Source organism: Rhipicephalus microplus, unplaced genomic scaffold (assembly GCF_043290135.1).
Source record: "Rhipicephalus microplus isolate Deutch F79 unplaced genomic scaffold, USDA_Rmic scaffold_14, whole genome shotgun sequence".
Lineage (NCBI taxonomy): Eukaryota > Metazoa > Arthropoda > Arachnida > Ixodida > Ixodidae > Rhipicephalus > Rhipicephalus microplus.
The window spans coordinates 18081403-18105736 of record NW_027464587.1 but is presented as its reverse complement, the minus strand read 5'-3'; the positions used below and the strand labels follow the sequence as shown (position 1 = coordinate 18105736).

The 24334-nt window shown below is 46.6% G+C and overlaps 1 protein-coding gene across 1 annotated transcript in view; it reads right to left on the bottom strand.

Annotated features, from left to right (window-relative positions):
* The window catches only part of HDAC3 (histone deacetylase 3), a 148673-nt gene that overhangs the window by 111302 nt on the left and 13037 nt on the right, over positions 1-24334 (bottom strand). Inside the window, exon 4 of the mRNA XM_037432381.2 lies at positions 20098-20240. Coding sequence (XP_037288278.1) covers positions 20098-20240 — 143 coding nt within the window. The remainder of the gene's footprint in view (positions 1-20097; positions 20241-24334) is intronic.

The window sequence follows — 24334 nt, the reverse complement described above, 5'->3', positions numbered from 1 at the left end:
AAGCCAGCATAGAGCGTGATGGTCAGTGGTAATGCTGAAAGGCAGCCATATAAATAGGGGTGAAATTTACTAACTGCCCATACAAGCGCCAGGCACTTGCACTCAGTAATAGAGTAATTGCATTCGGCAGTAGAAAATAGCGGGCTGGCATAAGCAAGAACTTGATTATGGCCAGATTGGCGCTGGGCTAACACCGTGCCAATACCGTAGCCACTAGCATCAGTGCGGACCTCAGTAGCAGCGGACAGGTCGAAGTGGGCGAGAATCGGTGGCGTGGTCAGAAGTGTTATGAGCCGGGAAAAAGCCATGGCTTGATCAGGACCCCACTCAAATGGCACATCTTTCTGCAGAAGACCAGTGAAGGGACGTGCGACCACCGCGAAGTTTCTGCAGAATTGTCGGAAATATGAATATAGGCCCACAAAACGTCCTTGGCACAAGTCGGTACAGGAAAATCGAGGACAGCGCGAACTTTGTCAGCATCGGAGCAGATACCGGATTAGTCCACGAAATGCCCTAGAATAGTACCTTGGCGATGCCGAAATTGGCATTTTGAAGAATTGGGTTGGAGCCCCGCCTCACGAAATACTGATAGAATGGAGGAAAGTCACTTGAGGTGAGATTCAGAGGTTGGGAAAAACACAACCACGTTGTCCAAATAAGGCAGGCAGATGGATCATTCAAAGCTGTGCAAAAGCGTGTCCATCATCCGCTCGAATGTGGCCGGCGCATTAGACAAGCTGAACAGCATTACCTCGAATTGGTAGAGACCGTCAGGCGTTACAAAGGCGGCCTTCTCTAGGTCGAGGTTGTCCACGGCGATTTGCCAGTAACCAGAGTATCAGTCTATCAAAGAAAAATAGGTTGCACCATAAAGGCAATTCAGGCATCATTGATACGAAGAAGCGGGTAGACATCCTTTTTGGTGACTTTGTTTAAATTCCGATAGTCCACGCAGAATCCCCAGGCACTGTCTTTTTTGTTAACTAATACTACAGGGGACGCCCACGGACTCGAAGAAGGCTCTATGATGCCTTTTGTGAGCATCTTGTTGACCTTCTGTTGAATAACGTGGCGCTCCGATGGTGACACTCGATAGGGACGCCCGTGGATTGGAGCTGCATTACCGGTATCTATGCGGTGTTTGACTTGCGAGATTTCACCTAAGGGCCTGCCTTCAAAGTCAAATATATCCAAATAGGTCATGAGGAGATCATTGAGGTCTTTGACTTGAGAAAGAACAGGTGGTCTATATTTCCGGAGCCCTCCACAACTACGTCTCTCATAATAATATAGTGGTTTTGGGACGTTAAACCCCACATATCAATCAACTACGTAAGAAACCAATTAATGAGCTAGCACTGAAAGGAAAAGTACAGAAATTCAGAGTGTCGCTTCAGAACAGGTACTCGGCTCTTAGTGAGGATACCAACCTTAGCGTAGATACAATGAATGATAATTTGACAAGTATCATTACGGAGTGTGCGGAGGAAGTTGGAGGCAGGTTAGTTAGACAGGACACTGGCAAGCTTTCCCAGTAAACGAAGAATCTAATTAAGAAGCGTCAAACCATGAAAGTTTCAAGTACAACAGACAAAATAGAACTGGCAGAAGTTTCGAAGTTGCTTAATAGGCGTAAGGTATGCGATGTAAGAAGGTATAACATGGAGAGAATTGAACACGCTCTGAAAAACGCAGGAAGCGTCAAAGCAGGGAAGAGGAAACTTGGGATAGGCAAAAATCGGATGTATGCACTAAGGAACAAACAAGGCAAACTAACTACCAATATGGATAGGATAGTTAAAATAGCGGAGGAGTTTTACAGAGATCTGTACAGTAGCCAGGACAACCACGACCCTAATACTATAAGAACTAGCAGTAACTCAGATGACACCCCACCAGTAATGATAGAAGAAGTCAGAAAAGCTTTGGAGAGCACGCAAAGAGGCAAAGCTGCTGGTGAGGATCAGGTAACATCACATCTGCTGAAAGATGGAGGACAGATTGTGTTAGAAAAACTAGCCACCCTGTTTACGAGGTGTCTAATGACGGGAAGAGTACCAGAACGCTAACATCTTAATACATAAGAAAGGAGATGACAAGGACTTGAATAATTACAGGCCAATCAGCTTGCTCTCTGTAGTATGCAAGCTATATACAAAGGTAATTGCTAACAGAGTAAAGAAAACATTAGAATTCTATCAACCAAAGAAACAAGCAGGATTTCGAACAGGCCACTCAACAATTGACCACATTCATACTATCAATCAGGTAATAGAGAAATGCTCAGAATGTAACCAACCACTATACATAGCCTTCATAGATTACGAGAAGGCGTTTGATTCAGTAGAAATATCAGCCGTCATGCAGACACTGCGGAATCAGGGCGTAGATGAAGTATATATAAACATTCTGGAAGAAATCTACAGGGGATCAACTGCTACCATAGTGCTTCAAAAAGAAAGCAACAAAATACCAATCAAGAAGGGTGTAAGGCAGGGAGACACAATCTCCACAATGCTATTTACCGCATGCTTACAGGAGGCTTTCAGAAGCCTAGAATGGGAACAGTTAGGGATAAGAGTTAATGGAAAGTACCTTAGTAACCAGCGCTTCACCGACGACATTGCATTGCTGAGTAACTCAGGGGACGAACTGCAACTCATGATTACGGAGTTAGACAAGGAGAGCAGAAAGGTGGGTCTTAAAATTAATCTGCAGAAAACCAAAGTAATGTACAACAACCTCGGAAAAGAGCAGTGCTTCGAGATAGGTAATAGCGCACTTCAAGTGGTAAAAGACTATGTCTACTTAGGGCAGGTAATAACCGCAGAGCCAAACCACGAGATTGAAGTCACTAGAAGAATAAGAATGGGGGTGCAGCACATTCGGCAAGCACTCTCAAATTATGACAGCTAGATTGCCACTATCCCTCAAGAGGAAGGTATATAATAGCTGTATCTTGCCGGTACTTAGCTACAGAACAGAAACCTCGAGACTTACAAAGAGGGTTAAGCTTAAATTGAGAACAATGCAGCGAGCAATTGAAAGAAAAATAGTAGGTGTAACTATAAGAGACAAGAAGAGAGCATAGTGGATTAGGGGACAAACGGAGGTTAAGGATATCATAGTTGAAATAAAGAAGAGGAAATGGACATGGGCCATGCATATAGCGCGTAGACAGGATAACCGCTGGTCATTAAGGGTAACAAACTGGATTCCCAGAGAAGGGAAGCGGGTTAGGGGATTAGATTAGATTAGCAAACATTCCTGTGGCTAAATCGCTTTTCAGTTGCTCCAAAGGAGAGGACCACCGCAAGGGATAAATTTAAAGCCAACCCACTGAAAGGTTCTTTATTGATTGATATGTGGGGTTTAACGTCCCAAAACCACTATATGATTATGAGAGACGCCGTAGTGGAGGGCTCCGGAAATTTCGACCACCTGGGGTTCTTTAACGTGCACCCAAATCTGAGTACACGGGCCTACAACATTTTCGCCTCCATCGGAAATTTAGCCGCCGCAGCTGCTGCTGCTGCTGCTGCTGCTGCTGCTGCTGGCGGCGGCGGCGGTGGTGGTGGTGGTGGTGGTGGTGGTGGTGGTGGTGGTGGTGGTGGGTGTAGATGTGGCCGCGTTGGTGCTATGCGCGTTCAGCAGGATGACTGCGGCCAGTTTACGGGACACTGGTGAGATCTGGCACTCGTGCGGCGGTGAAAGAGTGGCGAGAACAATGCCTTGTGGTAGGATTTGTGGGCTGAGTCCGAAGTTCAAAAAAGGAAGGCACGTCTTGTTCGCTGTAAAAAGTTACAACACTATACGGAGAGAAAACGTTGCGGGCCAGTAAAACACCAGGAGAAGGAGAGACCACATAATTGCCATCCAGCACACTAGGATATGGTTCAACAATGGCACAAGTTAGGGCTTGTGGTGGGAGGCAAACGAACTCGGCACATGAAAGCTTGTTCTGGATCATCTTCGACGCCTTGGGGGCTGCAGGCAAGTCAAGCAGCCAATTGCAGTGAAGTGGTCAGGAAAAAAAAACGGAGTCCGAGGGTGACGTCATGAGGACAATGAGCAAGAACATGAAACAGAACGGATGTCTGGCGGTTGGCGAACTGACATGTTCGGTGCACAATCCGAGCACAGTCGGAGTCCCTTCACTAGGGAAACGTACAAAAGTGACAGAATCCTTCGTCGAAATCCTGCTTTGTGCGTTTATGACGGTGTATCCAACCATCGATTGTTACCTTTAAGCATTCCACTGCCCGTAAGGAAAGAAGTGAAGGAAAAACGCGTAGTGCTAAATTTCACTCGTGCTGATGACATCGCCGTTCTTGACCTGTTAGATATATCGTTTTCTGATTTCAGTGATAAGTATGAATGAAGTAGTTGCTCTGTCGAAGATTTGTGGGGTTTCTTCAAGAATCTTGTTATGAAATGCGCCTCAAGTTATGTCGCCTCAAAGACTATCAGAATGCAATCTGCTCGCCCTTGGACGACGAGGGAAGTAGTGGGAGCGGGACGCAAACTAAAGAAGATGCGCAAAAAACTGCACCAGAACCTGTCATTTCCTCATGTATCAAAATTTTCTAATATGCATTTGCAGTTAAATGAAACCATAAAGAAGGCAAAAGACTACTTCTTCAACATATCTTCGAAAAACTTCTTGCTTTCTGCTCCTGCGAAGTTCTGGCGACACTTGTCACCTAGGAAGCAACAGGCATATAAAATCCTCATTAATGGAGAATCGGTAACTGATGAATCACTCCTTGCGTCATTGTTTAACAAGTTCTTCTGTTCAGTCTACACAAATGACGATGGAAAACAACCATATTTTGCAATTTCTAAGGACGTACCTAAAATTTCTGACTTAATGATAACTGAAGAGGGTGTCTTATCACTGCTGCCTAAAATCAATATAAAGAAATCACCAGGAATTGATTGCATACTGAACGCATTTCTAGTAAGGTATGCAGAATGATGCTCAAAGTATTTATCTATTATATTCGAAAAAACATTGTCGACTGCAGAACTCCCGAGAGATTGAAAGCGCGCAAAGGTTGTTTTGATCCCTAAGGCGGAAAATCCTTCACTAATTACGTCATACAGACCAATATCTTTACTGTGTACCTGCTCAAAATTGCTGGAACATATTATTTTTATGCACTTGTCAAACTTTCTGCAACAAAATTAATTGATTGATTGCCGCCAACATGGTTTCCGTAAGGAAATGTCGACGGTTACCCAACTCCTTGAGACAATACACGAGTTTGCCTCAGCCTTAGATAAACAGAGTCAAATCAATATAATTTTTTTGGACTTCCAGAAGGCATTTGATCGCGTCCCGCACCATAACCTTTTGTTAAAATTAAAACCCACATTACAAAATAACTCACTTCTCTCATGGATAGAGTCATACTTATCGTCTAGAAGTCAATGCGTATCAGTTGGCGGCTCGTGTTCACGCCGGGCACCCGTGCAATCAGGCATTCCCCAAGGGTCGGTTCTTGGGCCACTATTCTTTTTAGTTTATATAAACGATATCGTAAACGATATACCTGTCAAAATCAAACTGTTTGCGGACGATTGCATCCTTTATCAGGAAGTAAACACACCTGCCGACCAGGCATTATTAAGTAGTGCCCTGGACAAACTACATATTTGGTGTGAAAAATGACAGATGAGCATCAATACTACAAAAACCGTCTCAATGACAATTTCAAGAAAGAAGGCCCCACTTACTTTCCAGTATTCAATAAATGGTCGCTGTCTTAGTGCTGTAAATCGTTATAAATACTTAGGTTTAATAATCACTTCAGACCTCCGGTGGAATGAACATATCACTTTTCTAGAAAAAAAAGCCATGAAAAAGCTTGAATATCTTGAAGATCGTTACGACAATCAATGCAAGAAATAAAACTATTAGCATATAAAACCTACATTCGTCCCCTTTTAGAATATGCCTGCTAGGTCTGGGACCCATACACAAAGAAAATATTGATAAACTAGAAAACCTACAAAGAAAACCTGCTCGATTTATCTCTTGCTCATACAATCGCCTTACGTCAGTAACTGCTTTGCTTCAGGCAGTGAACTTGGAAGCTTTACATTTGCGGCGATATCGCGAAAGACTAAAATATGCTCTATCAATGCTCTATCACGATACGCTTGGCATTGATTCAAGTGCGTATATGAAAAAAGTCGTGCGACGACCCACGCGAGCAAATCACTCAAACAAATTACAGGAATTTTCTTGCAGAACTCGCACATGGGCTCTTTTTTCCCACGAACTGTACGCGAGTGGAACCGCCTCCCTGGTGGGATTGTGGAGGCGGCGACAGTGGCGTCTTTGTTATCGGAGCTTAAAAACTTATAGCATGTCTTCCTGCCATATTTGTACTCTTTGTTTTGTGACGTTGCGTTGTTAGTACACAAGTGATGTTAGTACGCACTTATATAGGTATTATGCTATGCGCAATTGCATGTCATGCACTGTATATTTTTCTTTTTACCGCGTTAAAACCTGTGTGTCCGCGGCATTCTCTGTGCGTAATATATTGTGAAAATGTTCAGTGTGCTATATTTATATGTTACCCACTCCTGCTTATGGTTTCAATTTGAAGCCAGCAGAAATCCTGTAAATAAATAAGTAAAGAAATGAATTAAATAATTAATTAATAAAGAGGGACTCAGGTGGCGTAAGGACCTTATTTAATTATGCACGGAGGTGAGAGCTCAGAATTGAAATATGTGCGTCGATGTCAATGAGGGCAGTAAAGTTCAGGCTATTCACTTCTATATCGAGCAGGTTCTGGTACGTAGTCAGGGTCAGCAGAAAGTTTTCAGGTTGGGAGTCCAATGCAGCATCACCAGCGGGAGCTGCATTGCTCAGTTGCCTGAAGAAGGACGTCCAGCAGGGCAGAGCGACGAATAGCGACGGTGCTGAGATGACCTGGAGCGACGGTGTTGCGGGGACGGCAACGGCTAGAACGGCGGACTGATGTCGCAGGAATGCCATTGTATGGTCCATTGTGATGAGTACCGTACCGCAGGGGCCGGCGGTTGTCGTCACGTCGATAGCCAGAAAATGACCGAGGAGTAGAGGTGCGGGAACAACAGTAGGGGGTGATGTGTCCTACAACATGGCGATGACAACAGATTTGCTTGTTGTCCTGCATTCTCTACTGAGCAGGATCACAATAGCGGGTGAATCTTTCCAGTGTAGGAGAAGGTGTCATGGTACTGACCCGAGGTTCGGTCAACGAACACATGGGCTACAGTCCGACGTTCGTCAGCTCCTCTCTCACAACCTGCTGGATCAACAAGATCGAGTGTCGATCATCAGATAGACGGGTCAGAAAAGATGGTGGAGACACTGCCTCGATTTCTCGACACACGATGCGTGTTACGCTCACGTTGTTAAGTGGTTGACTGCATGGTGGCTGAAGTTCCTCACAAGATGAAGTAGCGGCCGTGTTCGGAAGTCGCAAAAAATGTTTGGCGACTCGGCGACTTTTCAGCTCTTCGAATCGGCGGCACTCTTTGATAATGTCATCAGTGGTCGAACAATCCTTAGACAAGAGTAAGTTGAAAGCATCATCCGCAATGTCTTTGAGCAAATGGCCTACTTTGTTTTCCTCGGTCATGTTGGGGTTTACACGACGGCAAAGGGCGAGAACATCAAGGATACGTGACACAAGATTCGGTCGTAGTTTGTGCCCGACAAGAGAGTTAGTTAGAAGCGGCCCGCTGCCGTCCACTGGCTTTACTGAATAGATCACGAAGCTTCTGTTTGCAAGCATCCTAACTGGTTATGTCAGCTTCAAGAGCCTCGAACCACGCGCCTGCTGTTCCACAGTGAGGAAAGCCAACATTGACGAGCAGCATCGTAGGGTCCTAGCGGTAGGCCGCTGCAAACCGCTCTAACTTTGAAATCCAGTTGTCAACGTCAACGTGGTCGGTGCTGGAAAAGTTGCCAGAGTCATGTTGTTGCGTCAATATAACTGGCTGTACAGGCTGCGCCAGAGTCGCGGCTGAAACCGGATCGGCAGAATTGGTTTTTGTTGACATAGTCGGGCAGTCGAGAACACAAAGTTCCGTCTTGCGCTGCAAAGTCACTGCAAAGTTCCGTCTTGCGTCACACCCAGCACCTCCACAAAATGTTGTGAATGTATTTACTACTTTAGAGTAGAAAAATAGTCCGGCAGTAAAGGTGGTAGCCGTTGTGTATTTTGGAACACCAAACACGTCGTCGTCCTCTTCTTCACACCAACCCGCATATAGCCGAAACTAGCCACCACCCCGCAACAATATCATTAGGATAAAGGCACAGTTCAGAGTGAGAGGCTTTTCCTTTTGTCCGGAGTGTGAAGCATAGGAAGCATGTAGAGCTAGAATACCGCAGAAGAGTTCAACTGAGTTGTAGTGACGCCTGCTTCTGACGTCGATAGGGTGGGAAGAGGCCCCCCAGCTGCAATAAATATTGGTTTAAGAATTGCTGGGCGAAGACATTGGGTTAACTGGAAGCCGTAGTTCAAAATTTTCTTTCACTCTCCTTTACATGACAAGCAAATGCTGAGGGTACCATTTAAAACGCCTACACATGAATATGTGGTGGCAAGAAGGGATCTGTCAGGCCACAACAGCTTCTTTGATATAAAAATGAATTACGGATGTTCACCTATTACCATAGTTTACGTGCTCTTTTGTGAATGTGGCGCTAAAGAATAATCGGAGATTTTTTTAGCACCACCTCAAGAAGCTGAAATGAAAAATTTAGTTGAAGTTGCCCAATGCTACCCTTGAAACGCGAGCTACCAGCAATAAGTACATAGCTGAAAACACATTTTCTGTCGCATCAGCAATGATAATACTGTAGTAATAATAATAAAAAAGGCATGACATAGCCCGGCAAGTCTCTACCGATTGCAGGTCTAGGCTAACCAAAAGGCCTTCAAGCCAAGTCGAAATAGTGACCAAGACAAACATGCCCAAATTTATTCATGTGAGTAACATTGTGCTTGGAAAGTCAGATATGCTGTGCTTTCCCTAGAAAAACTGACTGGCGTTCGGAGTGTCGTCAGCGCCGGCAATTTCCCAGCGGCACATGGAGGCCGTGCTCAGCGGGATCCCCGGCATGCAGGTATATCTGGACGACATAATTGTATCGGAAAAAGAAAACTACTGCGGGATATTGGAGGAAGTGCTACAGTGCCTGTGGGAACATGGCCTGCGCCTACGACAGGAGAAATGCAAGTTTAGGGAATAGCAAGTCACCTTTCTTGGTCACTGCATTGACAGAAACGGCCTACGCCCCAAGGGCAACAACATCACGACACTGCTCGACGCCCCCAGCCCACTTCGGTAAGAAAGCTAAAAGCATTTTTAGGTCTGGTAAATTATTATGGCAAGTTTTTGCGCAATGTGTCGACTTTACTAGCGCCTTTATATGCATTGTTGGAAAAGAGCGTAAAATGGGCCTGGGGCAGACAACAGCAGAGCGCTTTCGAATCAGCCAAACAGGCAGTGAAGAATGCAGAACTTTTGGTGCATTTTGACCCAACGAAGCCCATTTGCCTAGAGTGTGACGCGTGAGCAGTAGGTCTGGGCACAGTATTGCCGCATCGAGTCAGAGGAATCGACTACCCTATTAGATTCAGGTCGCAAACACTAACAAAAGCCGAGAAAACTATTCCCAACTGGAAAAGGAGGCCCTCGCCCTCGTATTTGGAATAACTGGGTTCAGAGATTATCTGTACGTGACCCACTTTGAATTGGTAACCGATCACAAACCGTTGACCAGACTGTTCAGTTCAGACAAGGGAATTCCGCCGATCGCCGCTGCTTGAATTCAGCGCTAGGCCCTGGTGTTGGGTGGATATCGGTACAGCCTAACTTACCGTAAGGGATCCGAAAACATAAACGCAGATACCTCCAGTTGACTCTCTATTGCTCGGATGCAGCTCGATAATGAAAAAGACGACGCTCCCGAGTATGTATTATACGCTGAGGCTGTGAATGCGGCACCCATCAGTGCCAGTTTTCGGTTTTAACCATCCGTGATGCTATGTTACAGCAGGTGTGAAAGTGGATTCTGCCGGGCTGGCCGCAGTACCCGACAGAGACGGAGGAGCAATTCCGGCTGTTCTTCAAAAAAAAAAAAAGTATAAGCCGACTGTGAATCAGAACCTCATTTATTGGGAGCATAGAATAGTCATGCCATCAACAGCTGCTCGAAGTCTTTTGAGGCTCCTACATGAAACACATCCAGGAATGGTGGAAATGAAAATGCGCGAACTATTTTTTGTTTTGCAGGGCTGGATGCAGACATCGAAAGGACGGTACGCGAATGTCAGAGGTGTGTTCAAACCAGCGTGATGCGTTCTGCGTAGGTTTCGGAGCCATGGCCAGAAACGAGCTTGATATGGTCTCGGGTGCACATCAACTACCCAGGCCCCGTTGAAAGACACATGCTACTGGTGGTCGTGGATGCTGAAACCAAGTGGCTGGGGGTCATATCAAGGCGGAGTATGACGTCCTAAGCCACCGAGGAAGCGCTAAGGTCCATATTTGCCAGGTTCAGACTGCCACATACTCTAGTTTCAGATAACGGGCCAATTTGTCTCAGCCGAGTTTCAGAAGTTTGTAAAAATGAATGGGATCAACCACGTCACGACAGTGCCTTACCACATGCAGTCAAAGAGCTTGGCGGAACGCGCTGTTTCGCACGATCAAAGGCCTTCGAAAAGCTCGAAGGAGTGGCACCTTCAGTACACATCGCACACAGTTTTTATGCCACTACCGACGGACACTGTTGAAGACTGGGAAGTCTACGTTTGAGCTACTGCTGGGTTACCAGCTACGGACCAGGCTAGATTGCTGCCTCCCGAGTGCAGGCGGTGGACTGACTTTTGAAGAGCGCCCCTCTACCATGCCGTTCCGTGCAAGACAGCTGGTGTGGCTGAGATATTTCCACCGCCGACCTAAATGGTTGCCGGGAGTGGTAACCACTACCCAAGGCGCTCGGATGGTGACTGTGTCCACACAAGATGTCAAGCAACGTCATCATGCAGACCAACTGCGGCCGCGAACCCCGAAGGACTCGAAGACGTCGCAGCCAGGGGGCGCCACTACATCTACCACCACCGCTAACGAAACATCGCCCAGACCAGGCGGCGTGGCTGACCGCACCTGCGTGGTCGCCGCACTCTACCCAACCTGAGGTACCGCCGCCGCTCCGCCGGTCCAACAGGCTACAACACCCACCTAAAAGGTTTAACTGGAAAAGGGGAAAATGTACTATGTCGTGCAAGCGTCTCCACAATGTCTAATAACCCGGCAGTCCAGGACCATGCCGGTCACTGGACCGAATCACACAACGTACATAGGCGGGTTCCACACTGACTGAACTCATCAAGTGTGCCGTATTTATTTAATTGCAACATCACTACCCCTGGGCGTCGGAACGGTAAACTAATCTCAGCACATACCTCCCCCCTTTATTAATAATGCAAACAATTGATTGAGGTGAGTGATGCGATACTAGTCGTTGAATTCTGGTACTTCGACGCAGGACAGGTGCACTGGGTGCTGCGACCACAAGTTCCATTTTCCTCGCCACGTCTTCCCTGGGATCTTGCCTAGACTGTGTCGTGAAGGCGATTCGGAGTTAACTGCCTTTAATTCACGTCCAAGCCTGGAGCAAGACCTGTAGCCACGAGGCTGCCTGACATTTGGTTGTCTGCAATCATTTCCTTATGGGGCTGGCAGATGTGATCCAGATGTCGAGTTAACTGCCGTCCGTCCTCCATAGAACATCCATGGACAAAGTGCGTTGTTCGGTGATGACTGCAGGCAGCCACGCAGGACCTGGACAGAAGTTCCTTGTGAACACCTGGTCACCAGGGTGACCCAAAACCCTGAGTCTTGTTCCTTGGTCGCATCTGATTTTCTGCTCAAGTTGCTTCTGCAGCATCGTAGTCCAGAGGTCTGGGTGTAGCAGGTCCAACGCAGTTTTCAGCTTCTGCCCCAACAGCAGCTCCGGCAGACAGCAACCCGTGACCCCGGGAAGCGTGGACCTGTAAGTCAGGAGCATGCGGGTAATTTGAGTGCGGAGATCTCCAGGGCCAGCTTTCGCAACTTGTTTGTGACAGTCTGCACTGCTGGCTCTGATGCACCGTATGATGCTGGATGATACGGCAACACCAGCATTCGCCCCACCCCGTTTTTCTTGAGGAATGTGGAGTAGAGCTCACTGGTAAATGCCGGCCCGTTACCCGACACGACTACATCTGAAAGGCCTTGGTTAACGAACATAATTCGCATGCAGGAAATAGTTGCTTCAGCCGAGGGTGTGGAGACTGGAAACACTTCGATCCACTTTGAGAACGCATTGACTGCGGTAAAAAAATAGGTGTTTCTGTAAGGACCGGCATAGTCCACATGCAGCCGTGACCATGGTTTCTCCAGGAACGACCAGGGCATGACAAGCACTGGTCGTGGCACTCTTTGATGCTCCTGGCGAATATGGCACCTTTGAGCGGTTATCGTTGTATCGTTATCCAAGCTAGGCCAGCTCACATGGCTACGCACAAGTGCCTTCATTTTGGACAGCCCTGGATGACTCTTCTGTAGCAACTGGAGGACTTCCCCTTGTAATGATTTCGGAACAATGACTGTTGCCCCACAGTAGACAGTTCCCTTGCACACTCATCTCCTGAAAGCGTGTCTCGTAGGGTCTTCCCTCTGACCCTAGATTTATCTGGCAGCCTGACCATAATGCTGCTCTTACTAGCCACAGCACTGGGTCTCTGGAGCTGGCTGCCGCAACAGCATTTGACGACAGCACCCCTGGGTTTACTCCTTCCAGCATTAACACTTCAGCAGGGCAGTAAACAACAAAATCGGCACTTGGCAGAGGTAGCCAGCTTAACCTATCAGCATGTGCAATTTGTGAAACCGGCCTAAACTTCAGGTCATAACTGTACCCCGACAACAGCAAAGCGCACCTTAGCACTCTCGGAGAACAGGATTCGGAAACTGGTTTGTCTCCTGCGAGCAGGCTGAGCAGTCGTTTGTGATCTGCGATGGCCTCGAAATGCCGGCCCCATAAGTACTTCCTGAACTTTGCAATACCAAATACAAGGCTCAATGCCTCCTTATCTAGTTGGCTGTGGTTTTTCTTTGCAGTTGCCAGGCTGCAGGAGACAAAACCAATGGGGCCGGCTTCTCCAGATGACTCTCGTTGCGCCAGTACTGCTCCAATAATGAAGAGAGATGCATCAGTGACAAGCACATTTGGCTTTCCTGGGTCAAAGTGTGCCAATGAAGCAGCAGAGGCCAATAGCTTTTTGCTTCTCCAAAATGCCTGCTCTTCCTCAGTTTCCCAGCGCCATATTGTTCCCGACGCCAGCAAACTACGGAGCGGCTGTAACACATCCGAAAGGTTAGGCAAAAAACTTCTGTAAAAATTAATTAACCCGAGGTAACTATGAAGTTCCTTGACCGTTCAGGGTGCGAGGGCTTCCAGCACTGCTGTAGTCTTAGCCGGGTTAGGACGCAGCCCAGCCACACTAACGATATGACCCAGGTACTAGACTTCTGGTTTCAAAAATTCGCATTTGGATAACTTAAGTCACAATCCCGCGGTTATCAGGCGATCCAACAATCAGCCTTAATTTTCCCAATGCTCTTTGTCACTGTTTCCTGTGACCAGAATATCGTCAAAGTACACTACGACATGATCAAGGACGTGCAAAAGATTTTCCATCTCTCGCTGAAATATTGCCGGAGCTGCTGAAACTCTGAACGGCAGCCTTGTGAATCGGTATAACCCCCTTGAAGTGTTAATGGTGACTAGCTCTTGGCACTCCTCATCGAGTGGGACCTGCTGGTAGGCGACTCGCAAGTCAAGCTTTGTGAATTTCTTGCCCCCTATAAACCGCGCAAAAAGTTCCTCAATCCTAGGAATAGGGTAGGACTCGACGACTGTCACTGGGTTTATGGTAGCCTTAAAATCGCCACAGACCCGAACCCGGCCGTCGCGCTTCAATACAGGAACGATGGGCGCAGCCCACAGAGAAGTTTTCACGGGTTTAATAACGCCTTGCCATTCCACCCTTTGTAGTTTTTAAAAAAACTCAATCAGGCAAAGCAAATGGTATCAGATGTGCCTTGACAAAACGTGGCTTCGCGCCCTTTTGTACGGATATAGAAGCTGCAACTCCGTGAAACGTGCCAAGCTGCTCTGAAAAACTTCGTGATATTGGCTTGCCAGGTCTTGCGTAGACTTCACAACATTGACTCCCTCCGTCTGAGCGATGCCTAGCTTGAAGGCTTTCATTCAGCTTCGTCCAAACAGCATAGGACACGCCCTTTTCACGACAAACAGTGGTAGCTGGCGCTCCTTGTCACCAAGATTGACCATTGCTTCCAGCTTTCCCTGGACGCGTTTCACATCGTCGAAAAACTTTTCAGCTGTACACTCGATGGCTCCAATGGCACCAACGGAAAAAGCTCGGCGAACTTGCCATCATCAATTGTCGACACACTAGCGCTGGTGTCCGACTCCCATATCGACCGTTACGCCGTTAACTTCAACCGCTATGCGCATTGGCTTCGAACTAGCTGTGTGACGCGTCCACAAGTCGAAAACTTCGGGCTCTTCAGCAGAGACAGGCAGGCAGGCCAGGTTTTTCACAAGACTAGACTGGCTCCAGTTGAAATTTCTCCTGCCGGGCTGAACTCTGCAAATTCTTGCAAGGTGCCATTTTTGACGGCAGTTTTGACAGATTGTGCTAACTTGCCTACACCAACGCGTACAATGAGCACCCCCTGCAACAAAAGCAACAGCTATCCTTTTTCCCCGAGGCAACAACATTCCCTTGCAGCTAAGCTTCGTCAGATAGTAGCTGTGCTTGCTGACAGTTCAATGAGCGTGAATATTTACACGCAGCCTCCATAGCTACGACCATGTACTTCACAGTTTTGAAGGTTAAACACGTTTCCAGCAGCCATGTTTGCACGGTTACGTCATTGATTCCGCTGACTATCTGTTTGCGCAACATGCACTCTCGAAATGTTGCGAAGTTGCAGTCTTCAGCTAATTTCTTCAATGAGACAATGTAGCCACTTACGGTCTCCCCCTATTTTCGATGCTGTCATGTGTTGCTTGTAAGGGCCCTGGTGAAGTAAGGACGACAAAGGCATTGAGTGGACGCAACAGTGACAACGACAATAAAAGAAAAAGAAGAAAGACGCGAGGAACTCTTGTGGCGCGAGAATCTTGAAAAAAAAAAAGGGGGAAGAAGAGAGGTGGCGAAGCCGCGCATGGAGGAGAAGCAAAAATTGGCAGACGAAGCAGCCATGCGGACAATAAACCCTGGCTTCTGCCGATACCTCAGGCCACTGAGCCTGTGGCTCTGAAAGTTCACGGAAGGTCTAGGGCAGTCACCTGAACGCGAGTCATCACGAGGCGCCCAAACAACAACCGTTCGCGATCCATCGAATGATCAGAGCGGAGCACCAAGCCCGACTTAAAGCCGCGAGGCGTCGCATCTGGGACGCTTCTTGTTCCTCTGGGCAAAACCCACGATGACGTGCAGTCCTTGACTTTTCCCGGTTCTTAGTATGTGAACTGTAGATTCGTTCTATAGCTATTGATACATATATTTATATTGTGTATAGCGTGACTGGCTTGTATAGTTATTTTTCCGTAGTATAAATGTTTGAAAGTGTGTGTGCTAACGAGAACACCCGTTTCGTCCTTGTTATTTCTCGAACCTGAGGCGGTGAAGCTAATGCACCGTGACAAATACCTTAAGAAAAACTTGGAACTTGCCACTACTTCTGATACATGAGGAGCGTAGTGCTTGCCAAGAGTGGTAAAAATCAGTCAGTTCTGTTTGGGAGGGCCTGCTTGGTTCTGGAAGCCTGGTAGCAGAGAATAAGTCTCTGGACCGCAGCATGTAAAAAATACAGCTGTCTGCTAGTCGCTCAAGATGTCATTCGCGATGAAGTACAGCTCGGCACGCTCACGGTTTTCTGCCCACTCCAATGTACTCTGGTCGAACAAATCGAGCTTCCCGACAACAAGCATGACCACGTGTGATTGTGCCGTGCCCGTCCGGTTCGTCAGTCGACGTTGTCGCCACTTGTGACAACTGGCTGGTCCAAGGCAATGCCGGTCCCCGGACCAAATCACACACACGTACTTAGGCGGGTTCCACACTGACTGAACTCCTCAAGTGCACCGTATTTATTTCATTGCAACATCGACGGCCCCGGGCGTCAAAACGGTAAACTAATCTTATCAGTTTCCGTGGTTCCCATGATCAAGAAAGGCCTTCAAAAAGCTCAAGGGGGTGGCAAGTTCAGTACACGTCCCAGTCAATTTTTATGCCGCTACCGACGGACACCGTTAAAGAATGAGAAGCCTCTGTCCGAACTACTGCTGGGTTACCAGCTACGGACCAGGCTAGACTATTGCCTCCCGAGCGTAGGCAGTGAACCGCTTTTTGTAAAGCGCCCTCTACCATGCCGTTCCATGCAGGACAGCTGGTGGTGTGGCTGAGAAGCTTCCACCGCCAGCCAGAATGGTCGCCGGGAGGGGTAACTACTACTCAAAGGGCTCAGATGGCGACTTTGTCCACACCGGATGGCTAGCAATGTCATCATGCAGACCAACTGCGGCCGCGTACCCCGAAGGACTCGAAGACGCCGCGGCCAAAGGGTGCCACAACATCCACCCCCACCGCTATTGAAACATCGCCCAGGCCAGCCGGCATGGCTGGCCTCGCGCCAGCGGTGTCAGCGAGAAACTTGGAGCGAGAAACAGGCCACCAAATGGATTGGTCAAGAGTGTGCGTTCTGTTCAAATAAAAGAAGCTTCCGTGCCTGAGACCAGTGATGGGACGCATTTGACAATGTACTCTCGGTGCTTAGGTCATGTACTTAGGCGTACTTAAATATGCCATGTCTTTTTTATGGCTTATATTAGGAACAATACGATTGTGTATCGGGCACCAAAACGTTGGTGACTCCTTTTGCCTTTACACTAAGAAGCAACAGTTATGCACTGCCTTTTTTTCCCGCCTCTCCTAGCCGTTCACAGTAGTTGAAGCTTAATACTAGGAGACTTTTTAAGCTTTGTTGAATAGTAATGCTCATTTTTGTCCAGACTTTTCCAAGTAGACAGACACCCCGAGTGAAGTTATGCATGGTGACCATGGCCTCCACCATTGGCTCCTGTCAATTCTACATTGTTTAGTCCCATGGGACCCCTGTGAATATAATTACCCATTCAGGCAACAATGAGCCTAGTCTGCCCTATGATAAGATACACCAATTAAAGATTGCCTCGTACATCTTCAATGTTGTCACAAACAACTGGTTTTTCATATTTCTTTATTTTTCACATCTTCTCGTGTGACCAAAAATCAAGTATGTGGAAACTTTAATCCTTCCTAAACTAAGAATACCTACTTACTGACAGCATTTGCTGCAGTTTTCAGGGCCCGAAATTCGAGATAAAGTACCACCAGAAAAGAACAAAAAAAAATCAGAGTTTCAAACATACTTAGTCTGAACATGTTTATTGATATGAACAATCATGATGTCATAGTTTTGTATGTGTGCACACGTGTGTGCGTCAGTAACTTACTGAAACATGTTAACAACAACATTGTACTAAGACTATCTATATGCGTGTAATATATCTTTCTCTTGCACATAAAACCTTTATTTATTTATTTTTGGAGCCACAACTAGCCTTTAGCAATCGGTCCAACCGGTTTTGATATTTTGTATGTTTCACATTTACTAATTAAAGGATTGAATTGAAGTTTTATTCTGTCAACGCCTAAAACATCGCGAGCTGGCGACCTTAGCCAAAACCTTGGCCTGGCTCATTGCATCCATGCATATTTAAAATAGCGTGTATCTGACTCACCATGCTGCAATACCACTCCCACAACACCACGTACGTCGCTTCTACCCACCCCGAAAAATATCGCAGCCGAGCTACAGGGGAGCCATGATGTGCGATCTATACCTCAAACAAGAGCTTTGCAATTTGCTTACAGTATTTTCAGAGCGTGAGAAGCACAGATATAACATATGGCAAACCAAGGGTCATGAGCTCTTCATATCAAGTCAGTCGCATATCTGTGAGCAAAAGTCATAGATAATTATCAGCCTGACTGTGCCCACTACAAGACAAAGGCCTCTCCCATGTTCTACCAGTAAACACAGTCCTGTGCTTGCTGCTGCCACTTTATACCCGCAAACTTCATAATCTCATCTGCCCATCTAACTTCCCAACTTTCTGTCTCCCCCTCACCCGCTTGTCTTTTCTGGGAATCTCTTAACGACCAGCAGTTATCCTGCCTACGCACTACATGCTCGGCCCACGTCCATTTCTTCTTCTTGATTTCAAGTATGATAATGATACGGGACTTTCGTTGAAGTGGGGTAGAGAATAAAGAAGTGAATGTGTTCTGTGCCGGGCCTGACGGCTGCAACCATCTATCATCCCGCCTGTACAATAAACATCTCTCACCCGTAACAATATCCTTAACCCCGGTCTGTTCTCTGATTCACGCTGCTCTATTTTTGTCTCTTAAGGTTACATCTATCATATTTCTTTCTATCGCTCACTGCATCGTCCTCAACTTAAGTTGAACCCTCTGTGTAATCTTCCAGGTTTCTTCTCCAAAGGTAAGTATCGGTAATATGCATCGGTTATATACCTTGCACTTGAGGGATAGTAGAAAAGTACCATTCATGATTTCAGAATGCTTGCAAATGTACTCTGCCCCATTCTTATTCTTCTAGTTATTTCAATCTCATGCTTACGAATGAACCGTCAGACAAGCAGACGCACGGATGGAGGGATGTGCAGACAGATGCACAGCCAGATGCACGGACGAACGGCCGGATGGACGCACGGACAAATGCAGAGACAGGCACACGGACGGACAGATAGATGCATAGATATACGGACACACGGATGGATGCACGGACAGACGGACGAATGCACGGGTGGATGCACGGACAGACAGATGGATGCACGGGTGGACGCACGGGTGGATGCACGGACAGACAGAAGCAAAAACAAATGAATGGAAGCACAGACGGACTTACGGGCGCTTCGCCCCACTCATCATCATTCACTCCGTGGATATGCTGTGATTTTTATGGTTCTGAGCCATTAGTGGCTCAAATTGCTGCACAGTAACTGTGAAATGCAAATAACTAACAAGAAAGGTCATACAAGACATTTTAATGGACAATAAAAATAAAGTCTTATAATGCACAGATCACACTAATTGCTTACTACAGGTTCAAAATAATTACATAGGTGATATCAAGCTTTAAAGAGTTACTTGCACTCTGAACATGTTAAGCAATATGTGGGCGAAATTCTATCACGATTTGGCTATCAGAAGTACCAAAAACAATATGTCCATACCCAAGCAGTTGTCCAAATTTAGATCTTGAAAAAAATGCATTTCAATGATAAGTGAAAGCTCATCTATGTGCCAAAGATAGGTTTCTTAAAATCATTTCTGCTGTCATGATGACTTAGAAATCATGGTTACTAAAAGCATGTGCCTTTGATGAACTGCCCATGCAAAATGCAAACCATTTCTAGGGGACTCTGGACAATGAGCTCTTTCTAGTTTTTAAGAGCTAACATGTACTCTTTCAAAGCAATTTTAACCTACTTGGAGTTGAATTACAATTTTCAGTCCTTATGTAGTGAAAGAGAGAAACTGAACTTGTGAAAGCAAATTAAAATGAAAAGTATGCTATATTAGAAAAAATTTGTGTTCTTTGACTCTCATTTCTTCCTAACTATGAAATCTGCAAACACCAAAAAGATCATGGACAGACTACAGCTTCATAATAGTGCCGGCAATTCCAACATGACTGAGCACTGTTCAGTTTATGAATGATTATTTTAAGTTACTGAATGTATGCTCATTTCGTTCAACCACTTTTGTGCTAAGACGCAGCATGCCAGTACGTTTGTGATACAGCACGCAGCTCTGCCACAATGTGCATAAGAAGTAGTAATATCGGATGAGAGCCACTGACCAGTCATCACCCACATTGAAGTGGCTCAGGCTCTTGGTGAAGGTCTGGATGTTCTGCGGAGTGACTCGCTCGAGAAAGTCAATGTACTCTTCCGAGTGGAAGCGACACATGTCGTGCGAGCTGGCACGGTACGGTCGGAACACCTGCAGCAACACGCGTCAATTCATTCACGGAGGCTGCCACTTGCAAGCCGGGCACAGCATTCACTCTGGCTGCCCAACACACAATGCATGCAAAAGAGCATCGCCACCATCCCACGTGCGCTACCGTGCCAGAGAATTCCAAGCTACTCACTTTTAGACATACACCATCCCTCTACTCCCTCCACATTGTGCGGCTCAACCAGGTCTACAGAGGTTAAAGCAGTACGCAAGAAGCTGACACAGCGAGCACTTACTCATAACCGAAAAGTTCTTTAGGTGAAACAAAAAAGGAAACATTAAAAGAAGTGACAAACTGCACAGTCACCGCCACAGAGTAATCGTGCGAACTCGCAAATACACAGAATAAATGCGCGAATTCGAAAATACGCACGAAAAAAAAGTTCAACAAATTTATTACAGTCGAATCTCATTAATTCGAACACCCTTAATTCGAACTCCCGGTTAATTCGAACTCACGATGAGCTCCCGTCAAAGCTATGTGTATTCCAATGGGCGAAAGCACCCAGTAATTCGAACGCACAAGCACTTGCGAGGGTTCATTCGAACATGCCGCGCTCCCCAAATGCTCTCAGCACCCTGCCCAATCCCGCGGCGGCACCTGCGGCACCTCAACGCTGCGCATGAAGAAAATGAAAGGAAAGAAAATGCTGTGGTTGAATGTTTACTCTTTCTCAAATGGCGATCTGCGACACACCCGTGTCACGCTTCTCCCTTTTCCGTCCCTGCCACGTAAAGACCCTTCTCCTTCCGATGCCGCGTGCAAATAGAGAGAGGAAAAAAAAAGAAAGCTGTCGCTGGGTTGAATGAATGTGTAACTGAAGAAAAGGAAAAAGGCACTATCATGCAGCCTTAGCCCTTTGCGGGAGCACGGCACTGCGCCTTGAGGGGGGGGGGGGGTTGTTTCTCACGCACCTGCGCCACGCTTACGCCTTCTTTCTCGTCCCTGCCACGTAACCCTTCTCCTTTCTCCGTAACAACGCGCGAGAAGAGAGCAAAAAAAAAAAAAAAAAAAAAAAGCTGCCGTGGAGTGTTGGTTTTCTCTCAAATGCCGATCTGCTTCTTTCCATGTGGAGACGCTCCTCCCATCTCGTCACGTGCTGGCCATGCTGCGGCTGCATAGCAGAGAGACTACGCTGTCGTTGTCATCGTCTTTAGAAAGTTTCGACACTGAACATTTCCGCGCGCAACTTCACTTGCCAGGAGAATGCTGACGCTGAAGTTGAAATGTTTTGCAAGCTGCGTGCGGAATTAATTGATTTGCTTCAAGGCAAACGTGCGCAGACATGCATCACCGATTACTTTAATTAATAATGGATGTCCTGCGTTTTGTGAATAAATGTAAGTCTTCTGAAACTTCCCCCTCGTGTGTTAGCTCAATGCACATGCGCCACTGCATAGAGAGAGCCCCCCACTTATTTAGCTTTCATTATTTCGAACTTCTTTTAATTCGAACAAATTTTCGGGCCCTTCGAGTTTGAATTATCAAGATTCGACTGTATTTTAAAACATGAGAAAGGTCACAAATAAACATGACAACTTATTGGCAAAATACCTTGGAAAGCAGAAAAAAAAGCTCTCTGTCTCTACTTCTTGTTTGTGTTTTCAAAGCTGCTTCAACCTGAAGGGAACACCAACTGGCGCAGTCTAGTCAGCTAGGTTCACGATTTTTTCCTAACGTCAGCTGGAGTACCGGTTAGCCCCAGTTGTTCATTTATCAACTTTGCTCTCTCCCCGTCTCTTAATATTACACCTTGATCAATAGCCTATTGTACGGTTCCTAAATGCTTCAAGTTTCTTTGTTACCCTCCAAGTTTCTGTGCTGGCCGGACACAATGGCTGTTTCGTTCCGCTTGCCAAGGTCGCCCAACAAAGTACATTATGTACTGATCGGCTAGTTGGTAAGCCACGATCTCTCGAAGAGGCAGTGCACAGGAGGATGCAAAAAATACGCACACCTAACGAAGGCTCTCTTTGGCTCACTATCTTGGGCGTGTGAAGTTAGTGACGGAGAGATAGAGCAGAGGCTCCAGGAGGCCGTCACCGCTCTTGAGGAGTATCTTGAAGGTATTGGCCTCAAGTGCTCGCCAGGTAAATCTGAACTCCTCTCTACCGCTCCACGCTCAAAGGCAGACCACCCAAGGGCTACAGCGAGAACCATGCTTATGAAGAGACCCAAATTCACACCAAAAACGACAGGACTATTTCTATAGTGCCACAAATCAGAGTCCTTGGACTCATCATCGAGTCTAAGGGTACAAAGGGCGAAACCGTGAAGAGGTTAGTATCTAATGTGACCAACGTGATACGGCTAATCAAGAGAGTCACAAACAAACACCATAACATAAAAGAGGCTAACGTCGTCAGGCTTATTTATTCATTCACCGTAAGTCATATTATATACACAGCGGCATATCTGAATTGGAATACAGCCGAAAAACTCAACATCAACGCACTCATATGAAAGACGTACAAGCAACTCTTAGGCCCTCCAGATAGCACTAGCACCGAGAACTTATTTCAACTAAGTCTACGAAACACTTTAGAGGAGCTGATAGAAGCTCAACAGATGGCCCAGTTGGAGACTAGCCAGCACGCGCACAGGATGGAGTGTCCTCGACAAGTTGGGGATAAATTACCATAGCCAACAAAGAAGTAAAGTATTGGTTCCAAAGGTGGTCAGAGAAAAGATCCAGGCTCCCAATCTGCCCATAAACATGCACCCTGCACCAAGGCCTACGGTAGAGACAAGGAGACGTTCATAGACGCAGCGGAGTACCCGAGTAACAAATGCTACGTTGCAGCAGTAGTAAACACCAACTGCAAGTGCGTAAGCGCGTGCTCCATGCACTCTGATGACTCAGAAATCTCGGAAGAGGTGGCTTTAGCACAAGCCACCATTTTTCCAAAATGTAGATATGCCATCAGCGACTCGCAGTGGACCATTCGTAACTATCCATGAAAAGAATATCTCCCGAGGCAACTAACACTCCTCTGCAAGGCTAAGCTCATATAATCCACGTAATTTGAAGAAAGGTATATTATATAGTTCCCAGCCCACATCCCGTGTGAGTCCCCCATTCCCAACCGCAACGAAGAAGTTCACCGCATCGCGCAAGGTCTCACTTACCGCGCTTGCGATGGAGCTTCTCGTGAGCTATCGGGAAGAGAGTAGTGGTGGGAGAGAGAAAGTCAAGGTTCTGCGACATTATCCGATTTTACCAAAAGCCGAAGCGCAGATTTCCACCACCTAGCTCCAAACTAGACAGATCTCGGGAAGTTGACAGAAGCCGACTTTAAACAAGAGCATTTCCCAACCCGGTGCACCTAAATCGCATCTACCCCGAACTATACCCAGATGACTCGTGTAAGCTATGTAGCATGAGACACGCCACCCTAGAGCATATTTTATGGGAATGAGCACAGATACAGGACGCCAATGCAGTCTCCCCAGAACAGCCTGGGGCACAGTGGAGAGCTGCCCTGATCAGCTCAGATCGGGCAGATCAAATATGGGCAATCCAGCAGGCACAGGAGGCAGCTGAGAGACAGGGTCTCTCCACCACTCCTGCCGTAGCTTAGGCTCACACCTCAATACGCTGGTTAGAATAAAGTTTGTCCACTCATAAATAAGGCACAGTGCTTGTGTCTGCATCCTTTATGTGTGCGTGTTTTTGTATCCTTTTGTTCCCTGCTTCTTCAAAGCACATTTGAGGGGCCCTGCAACACTTTTTCAAGCAGCCACTTAATGTATTCACTAAAGGAGCTTACTGTCCCATAAATTCACTGCCACTAGAATTTTTAGAATTCATTCAGAACGAGCGGAGTTACTAAAATTTGTATCACACTGCGATTGCATTTTTTTCTCTTCCATCGTCCCAACAAAAGCGTCAAAAGTTAAGCAGGATGGGATGGCATAGAAAAAGAAAAACATCACGCGCACCTTGTGACCTTGAGTACTTTCTATCTCTCTCTTTTTTTTTTTCCTCAAATTCGTGGCTCTTTAGTGCAATCACGAGCGCACGCGTGGACAAGTCGCGACCTTCTCTAGTGATCCCTGTAACAAACGAGCGCAC